The following is a 15909-nucleotide window of genomic DNA, read 5'->3' as shown; positions in this document are numbered from 1 at the left end:
CCACAGGCCCTGGGGGGGGCAGGGCAGCAGGCCGAGCAGGGATGCCCCCCCGGACCTTCGCTGGTGCCTCACCAACTGACCCCTAGCGAGGCCAGGTTCCAGAGGGGACGGCCACAAGGAGAAGCCCGAGGCCGCGCCTGAAGACGTCACTTGCTATTCCCACGTGGGGTGTGGCCTGCTCAGCGGTGCGAGAACTCTGCAAAGGAGGTGAGTCAGTGTCCACGCCATGCTCCCAGGGAGCCGCCGAAGAGCCACATGCTGAAGGTGAGCACGCTGAACGTTAGTTACAGGATGGATTAACTGATATGCTGCCTCTGTGTTGGTGACTAACGTTTCCTACAAAGGCACCAAGTGTTAAAGGGGATTTAAAATGTGTTTCCCCACTGACAAGACCAAGACCCATCTGCAAAGGCGTTTGCATTTAAAAGTACTTAGTTTAACGTCCCTGTAACTAATCCTAAGGAGCTGGGACACACTGCAGGTGCCAATGTCCACGGATGGGCCCCAGCGGGCCGGAGCCCAAGTGTGCCTACGCAGGGGAAGCTGGTGCCCTTCGCCCCGTCCCCAGCCAGAGCTGGGGGCCAGGGGGCCCTTGTGTCCACGCACGAGAGCAGCCAGCACAGAACCGCAAGCCCGAGCTAGGACAGCAGGTTAATGCATCATCACGCTGCTCCCTTCCAAGTAAGAGAGACTCTTCTGTCTGCGCTGAAAGTGCTAACTGCAGACAAACACAAGCAACACGGCTCCAGAGCTATTTCCTAACGGATTAACATTTTTTAAAAGAACCCTCATAGAGAGAGTTTCTACTTTTCCACGTATGTGTGGTCCTGACCAACTTCCAAAGTGGCCCGTGGCGTGCAGCTGACCGCAGTGACGGCAGCCTGCCCTCCGGACTGGAGCGCGTCTGGTCACGGCCCGTGGGCCCGGCAGAGCAGGGAGGTTCTCGTCTGCCTGCAGCCTGTGGACCGACGTAACTGGGCCCCCACCTACCCGCTGGGAGACTGAATCTGAGTTTGAGAGACCTTCCTGATCTTTCCCCTTCATCTTCAAAAAACGTCGAGAAAAAGAGAGTAGCCAAACGTTAAGTGTCCAGTGCGGGGACTAAAGCCCGCGGCCCGCTCACCTGCGATCGTGTGTGCGTACAGCCGGCTGCCGAACGTGAAGACGTGAAGCTCGTACAACTTGGCGATCTTCTCCAGGAACCCCTTGCAGTGCGGACGCAGACGGGTGTGCAGCATCGGCTCGCCCCGGCCCAGCTGGAAGTGGAATATGCCCTGCAGAGAACAGGCCCAGTCACAGGGCAGGAGCGGCCGGTCAGGGGGTGGGAGCCACCGCGAAGGCTTGGCCCTGCGGCTGACACGTGACACGTGACAGCTGCATGGGACACCGGCGGAGTCTACGTGCAGTGAACCCCGCCCACTCCACAGCAATGCTCTCCTTTCTCACGCTCTATGGGGGAGGGGGGCTCCACCTCCCCTGCTGCGGTAACCGCCTACGGTAAGCACCCAGGACAAGCATGGAGCTACCCAGAACGACCAGGTAACTACCCACCTGGGATAACTTCCTGTGATGACTATGGTACCTCGGCTGTCCGAGGGCTTCACTAAGAGGCTATCAGGACACCGGTGGACGCTTACACACCCTGACCGTCCTGCCAACACTGTTCCTCTGATCACGGACAAAGTGAGCACCCCTGAGAGAGTCACCGCACACAGCGCAAGCAGCAGAGCCGCTGCGGACCACTTAGACCCCACCTCCAGGGGCTACTGACAGCGTCTCCCAGAGCTAGTGGTGAACACAAACCAAGGGCCCCACATCACTCAGTCTGACTCATGGACGGTTTAAGATGCAACTTCACTACCTTACAAATGAAACACGGAAGCTGAAACAGTATTCGCAGACACCTTTAGGAGACAGATGAAATTAGTAACCCCAACCTGCTTACACGTGATTAACGTGCACGCATGTCTACTCTCCTTAGGAAGTTAACCTTTGATCCTTTCAATCCTCTTTATCATTTTCTCAGTAGTAATAAACTAAAAAGAAAGGAAACAACCTGAGGCCTAGTTAATTTTTTGCTGGCTCTAAATTCGTCACACCCCTCATGATGGGGCTGTTCTGGTAAAGCATCTGGGAGTGTGAAATGGTATAAAACACCTTCCACCATACTCAACAGCTAAAACGTCCAGAAGCTGCAACAGAAACATCCTTAAAATCCCAAGTTAGGATCTCCGACGTTAAGCATTCAACATGCCTCTCTGGCTGTCACCAGCAGGTGTCCTGTGGGTCCGGAGTTGGGGGCGAGGCGGGGGGTTGCCATGCATCCCGGATGCCGCCTGGGGGTCCAGAGGGGCCTGGCCAGTGGGCAGGTGTGGGCAGAGGCACAGGGAAGCCCCCAGCAGCAGTTGAGCGCCGTCCACACGGCCCCGAGGACACCCTCCTGCCACACAAGCTGAGAACGGGAGTGGCGTAACCATGCAAACTCTTATGAAAGGAATGAAAAGGCCCGGCTTCGCAGGCAGATCGAGCGCCGAGTGGCTGCGGTGCTCGCCGCAGCCATGCCCTCAAGTTCTGCCCCACCCAGCCTGAGTGCAGCGGTCGTGATGCAGGAAACCCCCGAGACGCCTGCCAATCGCGGACGTCACACAAAGAGCATCTTACAGAAGAGCCCGTGACGTCAAAGACTTACGTAACTGAACACCACACGCTGTTCTGTGGGTGAGGGACTCAACACCAGGGCTCACCAGCTACTCACCGTCCCCCGCACCGTGGCCGAGAGCGTCCGGAGCAGAACGACCTGCGCCTGCTCACTTACTGAGCCATGAACCCAAGCTCCTTCAGACGAAGCTTGTAACAACGCTGCACGGGCCTGGGCCTTTGCTGAATGAGCTGCACCCACCACCCCGCCCCCCGGAGGAGCTCACTTTGTTGGACATCTGCTGGCAGTGCTGCTCCGTTGTGTGGATCAAGGTCTGGTCCAAGTCCACCATGAGCACTAGTTTTCTGTTGCGATGCAGTCGCTGCTGGTCTTCCCTTCCTAGCTTTTCAGCTTGCTAGTTAAAAAGGAAAAAGAGGGATGACAAAGGAAGTACATGTGGATCCAAAGCAAAACTCAGTCTTATCAGAAAACAGAAAAGGAAGCTGAGGGTGGTCTTCACTGCCCTGCACGCCTTGCCCACCTCGCTCACAAGCCTAGCGGCCTGGGGACTAGGCCCCAGTGCCCGGAGCCAGTCCTGTGTGGTCCAACCCTCTTCAAGCCACTCTGCCTTGTGATTGCTTTTCATTAAACAGGTAGACCAGTGAACGGGGGCCGAGAAGAAAGTGGCTGTGTCTATACAGACTCAGCTGAAGGCTCTGGAGCCGCTCAGGGCAGGCGACCGGCAGAGCCGAGACAAGCAGTGGGCCGAGCGTGGGGCGGGGGGGTGCCACTGTCCGCTCCTGAAGCGGCTCACGCAGGACAGGCGAGGGTTAGTCCTTCACAGCAGGGATGACGGGGGCGCCTTCTTCTCTTTCTATCCTCAAACTTCCTTGTTTTGTCTTAAACATACACTTATGTATTTGTATTTGTTTAAATTTCAGCAATTCAGAAAAACCAGAATCACGTACCTGGCACTTTGTCTTTCCCATGAAAAACAAAGTAGGTACCTATCATTTAAAAGCACACACCTAATAAAATTATAACTCTGAAGAGAGCTTTTACCTACTACTTGCAAAAACGTAGAGCTCTGAGACTGCCTTGCGATAAGACAAGAAGCCAGTTGTTACAGAACCCCGTGAGGTGGGCACCGTGCCTAGTGCCCTGTCCTGGCAATGCTCACTCACCCCACCCAGGTGTCAGGAGGCCTCTGACCAACACGGCAATGTACAAAAGGAACCTTTTTCTTTCCAGACATCTCTCCAGCACTTGTATGTCTTTGCACATGAAAGCACAGCACCGGGCCCTCTCCCTCCACCCCACGTCCACGCAGCCAGCACTGATCAGACCTGACACCTCGCCCCTGCTGCTCGGCCCCCTGCTCCCCGGGCAGGAGCCCTCGAGATGCCCTCCCCTCACCCCTGCTCACGATCCGCCCGGGCTCTGCGCTTCCCCCTCGGCTCTCTTCCCACCCCGCAGCTCTCCAAGCCCAGGGTCCGGCTGCAGCACCCTGGAGAGCTCCCGACTCAACGCGGCCCCGCGGAGCAGTGCTGCCTGCAGGTGGGATCGTTGGGGAAGGAGGAGGAAGGGGCGCAGCCCTCACCCGCGGGCAGGCCGCATGCGCCACATAAACCACCCGTCCACCACGGCCACGCTGGGAACACAGTGACGATGACGACAAGAGCTGGTGTCTTCTGTCGCCCCTGACGCTAAGAGCGGCCCACAGATGCGCTCACAGCTCTCAGGAACCGTCTTCCCAAACGCTGCCCCTGCCAGCGGTGCACTTACCTCGGAGCTCACCATTAGTTCGGGGACGCTGTGTACCATCGACACGGTGGCCGTGGACAGCGGCACCTGCGGCCTCCCATTCTTACTCTGCAGCCTGCGAAGCGAGAAGGGGCTGCTGAAACGACACCTGCAGCTCATTAACTTACACAGAAATTTTAGTTCAGACTTTAGCTGATGAGGCCGGTGGGCTGAGTGCTGAAATTTCCCCGTCTGAAAACAGACAGGAAAACCCAGGAAAAAATTAAGTACGAGTCACGCTCACAGAGTTCCCTTTGAAAATAAAGATGGCCCCACTGAAACACAGAGGCCCAGAGCGCGAAAGTACAGGACAGTCCACACTGCTCTACATGTACAAACGGGGGAAACCGCTCAACAGTGGTGGCAAACTAGCGCAGGCTGCGAGATGGGGGCCTGGGGGCTGTTAAGTGCCGGCTGCGTCCAGGGACGGCCGGTCCCAGTGGGGAGCACGGTTCACTCGGCGGGGATAAGAAGGCAAATCCCAACCCGCCAGCTGTTTCCTACCACACCTGGGGTGGGCGGCAGACATGCTTTAGTGCTTCCAGAGCTCAAAGAAATCAAGCCAGAGAGGAGGCGGCCTGACTCACGCTACACGCGGGCAGATGAGGGGCAGTGGAGACAGATCCTCCAGCCCGAGTCGCTCGGGCGTCTGGTCCCTCCACGCTCACACCCACGACCCTCGCGCTGCAGGGGTCACGGTGTCCCACTCTTGAGCTGCCAGAACTTACTGGGTCAGGTCTTGGCCACACTCAGCACACAGGCCCTTCATGACGACGGGGTGGCTACATCCTTCTAGTTGCACCAGAACCGCCCTAGAATCGGGGGTGAAAATGGTCACAAGTTAGCAAGAACGAAAATCTCCTGCTTTATCCAACTCCTCTAGAGAGCATCTGAGTGGGCACAAAGGCACCTGGATTCTGGTACCAGTTCTCCCGGTGACGCTTGCGTCACTTTAGCTTCACATCACCCTCCAGGGGTGCCACTTCTCTGGCTATAAAATGAAGGGCTTTTTCATCTACGATGAAACACCTGGGCCCCGTGCCAGTGTCGCGAGGGAGGCCCTGCTGGGCGTTTACCCACAAAGCAAAGACTGTGAGGCCCAGCGGCCTTCTGGTCGGTGCCCCACACGTGAGGGCGGACGGCTCTGCACCCCTCCCTCCTCACCTGTTTCTGTCCTAAAGGCTCTGGACTGCAAATGATTTTCACGGGCAGACAGAGCTGCCAAATGTGGGGGAGGAACCAGGGAGGCGACACCCCTCCTCCGAGCAGGGCCTCCTCCCTCCCCGCCCTTCCGGCCCGTTGCTCATCACGACCAGCCACTTGGTGCCCTGGGCCAGGACGCCCCACCGACCCCCGTGCTGGGCGGGGAGGGCACACCAGGCCCCGCCCTGGCCCCGTCGGCCCGGCCCCTCTCCCACCCTCAACGCCGTCTCAACATCTCCCCGAAACTGCCCCCCTCGCCCCGATCCTAGACAAACCGGAGCGGCGGACGAGCGGCTGCCCTGAGCACACGCGGCTCCTCCCTCGACCTTGCCCTTCTGGTGGCGCCTGCTCCAGGTCCTGCCCGCCTCGGCCACTGGTGATCCGGCACCCAGGGGAGACCTGCCCTGCTGGCCTTCTCCACGTGTGGCCCCTCAGCCCCCCACGTCCACCCAAATCCCTCCACAAGGCACCCACGGCCCCTTCGCCCAGCAGCGCCTCCAGGGCTCTTCCGCCCGTGGCCTGGTCGGGGTCTCTGCTTTCCCAGCTCTCACGGCACCTGGGCCGCACGCAGGCCATGCCCTGGGCTCCAGGGTGAGATCACTGCCGGGCCGCACCTGGTCCTCCCCACCCGGTCAGTTCTGGGGGGCGTTCACTGCTGACACGGGGCGCCCACCTTCCCAGACCCCTCCCCGCCGGGACCCTTCCCAGCCAGCCCTGCTCTCCTGCGCCTGAGGGGAAGAACGGGGCCCAGGAAGCATCTGCGACGGTGTGGTGGAGCCAGCAAGTGGACCGGAGGCGCTCTGCTCAAGGTCAAAGGTGCATCTCAGACATCTGCTCACGGGTCAGGGGTGCGTGTGGGCCCTTTGGCACCTGGTGAAAAGTCTGCCGCTCACCTCCGGGGATGCAGGCGGCAGGTGTTTGAGAAACAGTAACTGGCTCATCCACCAACCCAGGAGGTTTAAAGATGCTGATGTTGCTAACACCTTAGTTACAGGTTCCGCTGACCTGCTGCCTTGTGAGAAAGTGCAGGCTACACGAACACCAGTGACCCAGGGGCTCCCGGGCCACGAGCGATGAGCTGGGGGCCCAGCCTCCACACAGCGCTCCTCCTGGTAGGCACAGCTGGTGGAGTGAAACTGACGGGGTACAGCAGCTCAGAAACACTCAGCCCAAGTTAAAAGGCGGGGAAGCAGACTTGACAGTCACCAGTCCGTAACCGCAGGGGATTGGTTCCAGGACCCCGCAGGTAGCAGAATCCGAGGATGTTCAAGTCCGTTATATAAAATGGCCTAGTATTTGCATATAACCTACATGCATCCTCCTGCGTACATTAAATCACCTCTCAGTTACCTACGATACCCAACACAATGTCAACGCTATGTAAATAATTGCCGGTATGTGGCAAATTTAAGTTTTGCCTTCTGGAACTTTCTGAATTTCCCCCCCCCACCCCCCAAAAGTTTCGATCCAAGCTTGGCTGCATACACAGATGCGGAACCTGTGGCATGGAGGGCCGACTGTATTTTCTGTCAATTACCAGATCACTCAAAACCGCTCTCCAGGGTCAGAGCTGTCTATCCCAGCTGACTTCTGCATCTTTGTATGGGCTGAAAAAATTCCCACCCAAAGAGATAAAATGCCAAGAGAGGGGGAAAGGGAATTCGACAGGAGCACAGCAGCAACGTCCTTTTCGGCACAAGTTGTTTCCTCCTCCAGCTTTGCAGACGCTGCTCCGGGCCAGGTGAAAGGCGCCGAGTGCGCCGTGTTCTACCCTAATCCTCCACACAGCCAAGGGGCTGATGCACTGTGAACTCTAAAAACAGCGCTTCAGTCAAGGAGACAAGCCGCAGAATGCTAGGCCAGTCGCCCATAAAGGTCAACTTTCCTGGTTCGTCCCTGAAGAATATCCATAGGATAACCATCAAATGCAATTCCTAAACAAGTTATTTTCCCCCAAATACATAAGTATCAAACTCTCCTGATTTTTTTGTACTCATCAGCTTTTGTGTCTGCTCCAATAGGAAGGTCAGAGAGCACAGGGTGTATCAGAAAGAGCCGTGTCGGGGAGCTGGGCCCCAGCACGCTGCTCCCTGGAGCAGTCGCTGTCAGGTGTTGGGTCTGGGCGGGTCTTACAGGTTAGGAGGGCTACAGGGTTTCTTCTAAGTGCTAAGCCTCTGAGTACTGAAGGATATTGGAGGAAAAGAGACTATTTTGTGCACCCAGATTGTGGTTTCTAAATGCCATTCTCCATTAAAAGCAAGCAGGATTTCTTGGAGAAATGGCTGACTCCAGGGCTGGGGATGGGAAAGCAGAAGCCATCTGTGTCAGAAAACAGGACCAGGCTCTACGTTAACGGGACCTGGAAGGGCGCCCGCTTCCAAATCTAGGACAGTTTGAGCATTAAGGCAAGTAATCGGAATGGACCATAATCCACTGAATAAAATAAGAACCCCTGAATCCACACTGATAAATTAGTTGTTCTTACAGAGGAAAACGAATGAAGAAATAAAGCAGAAATGATGAAATTAATAACATCAGCACTGTACAACCCTGATAAAAACATCAGGTTCAGACAGGCACAGATAAAGCTGGCTGGATATCCATGGAAGATGCAAAGGCACACCTACAGAGCCTCCTCCTGTGTCGGTCCTTATCCATCACCAAACTTGTTTCCTGATTACTTTATGTATATATTTTCCTTTCCTTTGGAGACATCAATGTACCCGAGTGAATTGAAAAAAAGCAGACAGGTGAGGGGGAAAGGCATCATCAGGTACACAATGAACAGACTTACTCTCTGGCAGACAGTGCCTTGTCAGAAAATTTTCAAATCCAAGTAATTTCAATCCACATATATATTAGGAAGACAGAAACAGACTCTCATTCTATCTACATCCCCCCAGGGGGACGCTCTGGATGAAACGCAGCCTAAGGAGAGAGCAGCGCAGAGGCAGCCCTGGCGAAGCCTCCGCAGGGGCGGTGCCGGTGCATCAAACCCTCCTGGGACCGCAGCCCCTTCCTCTGTCTCAGTCACAATAGTCCCCATTCTCCCCGACAGTATGAAGCGCTACAAAAACGTGCAATCCCGTTACAGATCACAACAGTATGTACGGATTATTTCCACTACACCCAGAGGCAGGGCTTCTACGCTCCTGCAACTGTTCACTGCCTGAGAACAACCTCTGACGTGGTCAGGAGGAGTCCTGCAGAGGACAGTGCAGATGGAGACAGGGGCAACTCCAGCCAGGTGAGCCCGGCGCTGCGCTGGCGCTTTCCTCCCCCACACACCTGCCTTCCAGGAGAAACGCTACCACTCTTCAGGTCCTCAAAAAGCCCCACGATGAACCACTGCAGTAAGATACCCCAAGACCTGAAACACCAAAAACACACCAAAAAGAAAATTACTCACAGCGGGGAGCCTGTCACTCTATCTGATTGGTTACATGACCTCACTGGGTTACTCTGATCTGCAGGACTGGCTGTCCTGATCCATGCATGCACGTGAGTCTCACTAACTGCTGTGACCAGTAACTGGCCCGTCTGGGCCTTGGTGGCCTTTTCCATGCAGCGGAACAGAACCCGTGGAGAAAAGGTCTTTCCCTCACGGGTTTTCTACACAGTGAAACAGCATCAGGGTGCACCTCCATCGTTTAGCTGGCAGGTTTACAGGCTCATTATGGACCAAGCAATGGTCAGGTTAAGACCTGACTTCAAAGTAACGTTGACAGTGTGCCACACACACAGCACAGCGAGCCCCTCTCTCCTAAAGGAGGCCAGGCAGACAGCTCTGGTGGCGGATGCACTCAGTGGGCAGGGGCAGGCGCCTGAGCAGAAGGCTGAGGACCTGGCTCCCCACCAAAGACGAGAGGAGAGGAAAGGATGCGGGATGAGACCCCCAGGACTGCGGGGGAGGCCAGCTCTATCCTGGTCACCCACTGCTGGTGGACTAGGTAGAAGATGCTCAGAAGCCAGAGGGGCAATGAGAGCTACAGGGAGAGGAGCAGGGACTGAGGCCCCCCCAACCCCCGGGGAGGGCCAGGGTGGGCAGAAAGGGAACGGAGCACCCAGGGTACTGAGGTCCCCCCAGAGGAAAACTGCACACCAGCCACTAAGCAGGAGGCAGGGGTGCTCACGTGCCCCAGGTTTCTGTTCCTGACGAAGAAAACAACCCCACCAGTCATGTGCACACGCGTCTGGGCACAACACTGGTCAACTCAGGGAGAAGATATAAACTGACAGGTTCATACACTTTAAAAAAGAAAAAAAAAAAAAAAAACCCTTGACTAGATTAAAACAGAAGTACGACAGCAAGAGCCCGTGGCAGGAGGGTGCACTACTACTTCTCATCCTGACCTACCTGTGCCCAGGCCGCACCCCCTTCCTGAGGTGAGATGCAGAACCGCACCAGGTTTTACAACCCCGTTTCGCAAGGTTTACTAGAACCTAAAGAAGTGCACGCCTCCCAACAGCGGACACTACGACAAGCATGGAGTACGCCTGAGTCGTCCTTTACGCACTATGACCCCCTACTTTTCCTAATTTACAAACGTGAAGTCTTCGGGGGAAGCACCTACTACAGAAAGAGAGAAAAGAGAGCACAACTGTTTTACAAAGAGTGCAGTTCCGGTGACGGAGAGTTTTTTTTAAAAAAGGCTTGCTGCCTCTGATTAGTAACGTCACTAGTAGTGACCGCCGTCCAGCCTTAGAAGTACAGGCAGCCACGCAGCTGTGGGCTCTAACTTACAAATTCTCTCACAGCGCAGCCTTCAGCTGCCGCCCCGGAGACTCCCTCCCACCCAGTGCCGGGCCAGGACCCCTTCCCGGCCCAAGCCCAGAACTCCCTCTAGAACTCAGCCCCCTCCCTCCTTCCCACTCACCCGGGGGCCACCACCTGGCCGGGCTGCGCGCACAGCTCCCGCACCACGCCCGCGCGCTCCGACCTCAGCCTGCGCTCCGTGCGCACGCAGCCCCCGGAGCCGGCGCGGGTAGGGGCGGGCCCGGTGGGCTGCGCGGAGGCGGCGGCCTCGCACACGGCCAGCACAGAGCCGATGCGTACGGCCGCGCCAGCCGCCACCCTCCACTCGAGCAGGCGCAGCGGTCCGGGGCCGGGGCAGCGCACCTCGGCCACGGCCGGCGGCTGGGCGCCCTCGGCGGGAACGCGGCCGCTGGGCGGTGCCTCCATCGCAGCCGAGCGGAGGCGCTGTGGAAAAGCGGCGGTGCGCGCTCAGGGCCCGGCGCCCATCGCGGGCTACCGGGCGACCCCGGCCCAGACGGAAGCGGCAGCGGCGCTACGATTCTCCTTTGGGCACCGGCTTCCAACAGTCGCCCGTTCCGCGCCGACTTCCGGGACAGCGTGCGACATCACGTGCCACCGCGTGCGTGCGCGCAGGCGCCGAGGGCCTGGGTGTAAACACGCCCACGCGGGGCCCGAGATATCCTCCGCCGGCCATGGGAACTGGGCGCGTCCTAGGACCACGCTTCTGCGACTGGGCCCAGTGGGAACAGTGTTCCTTCGCCCCATCCACCACATAAGCGCCGGCATCTGGGGCTGCGGGTCGGCATGCAAGGCGGGGCTGCCGGCCCAGAAGCCCCGTCAGGCGCTGTGGCTGGACATCGTGGGACTCTAAGTCCCGGCGTGCAACGCGCCCTTCTGTACCACGAATCCCCGTAAGGCGCCGTGAATCCCGGCGGGCAACGAGGGTCTCTGTCTCGCAGTCCCCGTCACCGGCTGAGGGCCGGCGTCATGAGAACTACAAGTCCCGGCATGCAACGCTCTGCTGTTCTCACAACCCTTTATGCGCTGAGGGCTGGCTGGTGTCTTAGGACTGCGAGGCCGGAGTCCCAGAAACCCCATCAGGCGCTTTTGGTCCCGGCATGCAACAGGGGCTGACGTCCCACAACTCCTCCCATCACGTGCTGAGGCCGGTCGTCCGTCGTAGAACTACGAGGCCCAGCGTGCAGCGCGCCGCTGTCCCATGAACCCCAGTCAGGCGTTTGGAATCCCGACGTGCCTCGCGGGAGTCGGGGACTGTGGTCCCAGTATGCTGTGCGCGGTCTGGGGTTGGAGTTTGGTGGGCGCCGGGATCCCCGCGTCGCCCTGGGGTGCGTGTTTTGGGGTCTTCTCGGGGTCTGGCCCTTCCCGCACTGTCGGAGTCGCCTCGCCGCCGTGCCCGCCTGGGGAGGCCAGGTGCACTGTGCGCAGGGACCGGGAGCCACTGTGGAGACAAGCCGAGCCATCAGGGAGGAGTGGGAGTGGTCGTCGGCGGGGGCCTTCAAGGTCTTTCTTGATAGGATTTCTGAAGAGCTGCACTTTCTCTGGTGGGATTTGAACATAAGCACCTGTCCCAACGGCAGAGCCCCCAGGTGCATGAAGCAAAAGCTGACGTAATTTAAGGAAGGCAGACAGCTCAACAGTAGTACGTGCATAATTTTGCAGCACTTTGCTTTCTTCCGCTTCACAGACACTGCGTTTTTTTTTTTTTACAAATTGAAGGTTTGTTTTAACCCTGCATGGAGCAAGTCTGTCAGCACCAATTTTTGCAGCAGCCTTTGCTCACTTTCTGTCTGAGTGTCACATTGTGGTAATTCAAGCAAACTTTTCCGTCGTTACTGGTTACGCTGATCTGTGATTGATGGCCTTTGGTGTTGCTGTTGTAGTTTGGGGGCGCTGACAGCCGCGCCCAAGTAAGGCAGGGAACTTAACTGATAAATGTGTGCATTCTGACTGCTCCACTGACGTGCGTTCCGTGTCTCAGTATCTCTCCTCGGGCCTCCCTATCCCCTAAGACGCAACAATATTGAAAATAGGCAAATTATTAACCGTACGATGGCCTCTACATGTTCAAGTGAAAGGAAGAGTCGCACGTCTCTCACTTTAAATCAAAAGTTAGAAATGATTAAGCTTAGTGAGGAGGGCCTGTCGAAAGCTGAGATAGGCCGAAAGCTAGGCCTCTTACGCCAAACAGTTAGCCAAGTCGTGAATGCAAAGGACAAGTTCCTGAAGGAAGTTAGCAGCGCTACTCCAGTGAACACACGAATGATCAGGAAGCGAAACAGCCTAATTGCTGATATGGAGAAAGTCTTAGTGGTCTGGATAGAAGATCAGAGCAGCCATAGCATCCCCTTAAGCCAGAGCCTAATCCGGAGCAAAGCCCTAATGCTCTTCAACTCTATGAAGGCTGAGAGAGGTGCGGAAGCTGCAGAAGAGAAGTTTGAAGCTAGCAGGGGTTGGTTCATGAGGTTTAAAGAAAGAAGCCATCTCCATAATGTAAAAGTGCAAGGTGAAGCAGCAAGTGCTGATGTAGAAACTGCAGCAAGTTATCCAGATCTAGCTAAGATAATTAAGGAAGGCGGCTACACTACACAACAGATTTTCAATGTTGATGAAACAGCCTTATATTGGAAGAAGATGCCATCTAGGACTTTCATAGCTAGAGAGGAGAAGTCAATGCTTGGCTTCAAAGCTTCAAAGGACAGGCTGACTCTCTTGTTAGGGGCTAATGCAGCTGGTGACTTGAAGTTGAAGCCAATGCTCATTTACCACTCCGAAAATCCTAGAGCCCTTAAAAATTATGCTAAATCTACTCTACCTGTGCTCTATAAATGGAACCACAAAGCCTGGATGACAGCACATCTGTTTACAACATGGTTTACAGAATATTTTAAGCCCACTGTTGAGACCTACTGTTCAGAAAAAAAGATTCCTTTCAAAATATTACTGCTTATTGACAATGCACCTGGTCACCCAAGAGCTCTCATGGAGATGTACAGTGAGATTAATGTTGTTTTCGTGCCTTCTAACACAACGTCCATTCTGCAGCCCATGGATCAAGGAGTAATTTCAACTTTCAAGTCGTATTATTTAAGAAACACATTTCGTAAGGCTATAACTGCCATAGATAGTGATTCTTCTGATGGATCTGGGCAAAGTAAATTGAAAACCTTCTGGAAAGGATTCACTATCCTAGATGCCATTAAGAACATTCGTGATTCATGGGAAGAGGTCCAAACATCAACATTAACAGGAGTTTGGAAGAAGTTGATACCAACCCTCATAGATGACTTTGAGGGACTCAAGACTTCAGTGGAGGAAGTAACTGCAGATGTGGTGGAAATAGCAAGAGGACTAGAATTAGAAGTGGAGCCGGAAGATGTGACTGAATTGCTGCAATCTCATGATAAAACTTTAACAGATGAGGAGTTGCTTCTTATGGATGAGCAAAGAAAGTGGTTTCTTGAGACAGAATCTACTGGTGAAGATGCTATGAAGATTGTTGAAATGACAACAAAGGACCTAGAATATTACGTAAACTTAGTTGATAAAGCAGCGGCAGGATTTGAGAGGATTGACTCCAATTTTGAACGAAGTTCTACTGTGGGTAAAATGCTTTCAAACAGCATTACGTGCTACAGAGAAATCGTTCATGAAAGGAAGAGTCAATTGATGTGGCAGACTTCACTGCTGTCCTGTTTTCAGAAATTGCCACACCAACCCCAGCCTTCAGCAGCCACCGACCTGATCAGTCAGCAGCCGTCAACATCCAGGCAAGACCCTGCACCAGCAAAACGATTACGACTCACTGAAGACTCAGAGGATGTTTAGCGTTTTTTTTTAACAATAAAGTATTTTTAAGTTAAGGTATGCATGCTTACTTTTAGACATGCTATTGCACACTTAATGGACTACAGTATAATGTAAACATTTATTTGCATTGGGAAACCAAAAATTTGTGAGGCTTGCAATATTCACTTTACTGCAATGGTCTGGAACTAAACCCGTAATATCTCTGAGGTAGACCTGTCATGGTCTTTAGTTGGATCTCTCTCTCCCTTTGTTCTTCTCTCCCCCCATTTAAAAATTATGTAAATTATGTACATACCAAAGACTGTGTAACCCTAAAATGAACATATCCGCCGATCTAAAATCTAGAACATGACCAATATTGTTACAACTACCTATGCACTCCTTACCATCCCATCTTATCTCCTTGATTCCCCATCAGACCTATCTGTCATCCTCAGCTTCATGTTTGTCTTTCTCCTTTTGTATGGTGTTTTGCTGCATTTGTATATATGTATGCACAGAGACACTGTTTAGTCAAACTTTTTTTTGAGGTTTATAAAAATGCATCATGTTTTAAAATCTGAATGGCTCTTTCATTCATCACTATGAATCCGAATTTTATTCATATTATTTTATCTGGGTGTAGTTTATATATTGAGACTTCTATATAATAGCTCATTGTGTGAATATACCAGGATGTATTTATCTATTATCTTGTGAATGGATATTTGGATTGTTTTCACTTTTTAATATTCTGAAAATTGCTACAGTGAACATACTTCTGCGTGTTTCTTGGTGTAATGAGTTAAAATCTGAGGATATGTGCATAAATGTGGAATTGCTGAATCAGGATATGCAAATGTTCAGATTTATGAGATAATGCAAAAATGGTTGTCTCAGTTTATATTCGTACCACATTCTCAACAACTTGGTATTATCAGACTTCTTTATCTTTGCCAAGCTAAATGAAAGTCTGTGTTAAAATTAAGTTGTGGTTTTAATTGGCACTCTTCTGATAGCCTTTTGGCTTAGTATCTTTTCCTGTTTTTTTTAATTTACCTTTTTTGTTTTCTGCAAAATGTCTATTCATGTTTGGTGCTCACCTTTCTATTGGGTTGTTTGTCTTTTTCTTGTTGAGTGGTGGTAGTTCCTTATGGTTTCTGAATACAGATCCTTTACTGTTTATATGTTACTCATATCATTTACCAATTTTTGGCTTGTCTTTTTCATGATCTTTTGAGAACAGAGGTCCTCAATTTTAAGAATGCATTCCCTAACCTGAGGTTATAAAGATAGCTTCCTTTTTTACTCCTAAAATTTGTAAAAGTTTGCCTTTCACAGCCAAGTCTTTAAATAATAAGAAATGGATGTTTTGTATATGTTGTAAGGCAGGGATCTGATTTCTTTCCCATATGGGTAACCAATTATCCCAGCACTATATATTGAAAAGCTTACCTTGTTCTCACTGAGCTGTGGTGCCATCTCTGATACAGAGTAAGTCTCTATAAAGGTATGAGCTTATTTTGGACTTTCTATTCTGGGTTGTTCTTGTATCATCTTAATTGCTGTAGCTTCATAATAAGGCATGACATTTGGGAGGGCAATTGCCCCACAGTAGTTTACTTATTTAGAAGTTTCTTTAGAAGTTTTGTGGCTATTCTTGGCCTTTGTTTCATAAATTTTTGAATTAATGTGTCAAGTT

The 15909-nt window shown here is 53.3% G+C and overlaps 1 protein-coding gene across 6 annotated transcripts in view; it reads right to left on the bottom strand.

Annotated features, from left to right (window-relative positions):
- CTDP1 (CTD phosphatase subunit 1) overlaps positions 1–11502 on the bottom strand; it is a 46820-nt gene extending 35318 nt beyond the window's left edge. For 2 of the 6 annotated variants that reach the window (XM_081252756.1, XM_081252758.1), the window contains exons 1-5: positions 10522–11500; positions 5170–5253; positions 4424–4517; positions 2925–3053; positions 1124–1274 (exon numbers count right to left, since the gene is read on the bottom strand). In XM_081252756.1, the coding sequence (XP_081108882.1) occupies positions 1124–1274; positions 2925–3053; positions 4424–4517; positions 5170–5253; positions 10522–10826 (763 nt within the window). In that variant the 5' untranslated portion in view covers positions 10827–11500. Of the gene's footprint in view, positions 1–1123; positions 1275–2924; positions 3054–4423; positions 4518–5169; positions 5254–10521 lie in introns of all 6 variants that reach the window. The other 4 variants (XM_081252757.1, XM_081252759.1, XM_081252760.1 and 1 more) reach the window with 3 other exon arrangements.
- Positions 11503–15909: the final 4407 nt, after the last annotated feature.

Source organism: Mesoplodon bidens, assembly GCF_964165515.1.
Source record: "Mesoplodon bidens genome assembly, chromosome: 13".
NCBI lineage: Eukaryota > Metazoa > Chordata > Mammalia > Artiodactyla > Ziphiidae > Mesoplodon > Mesoplodon bidens.
This window is presented reverse-complemented; position numbering and strand designations above follow the sequence as displayed.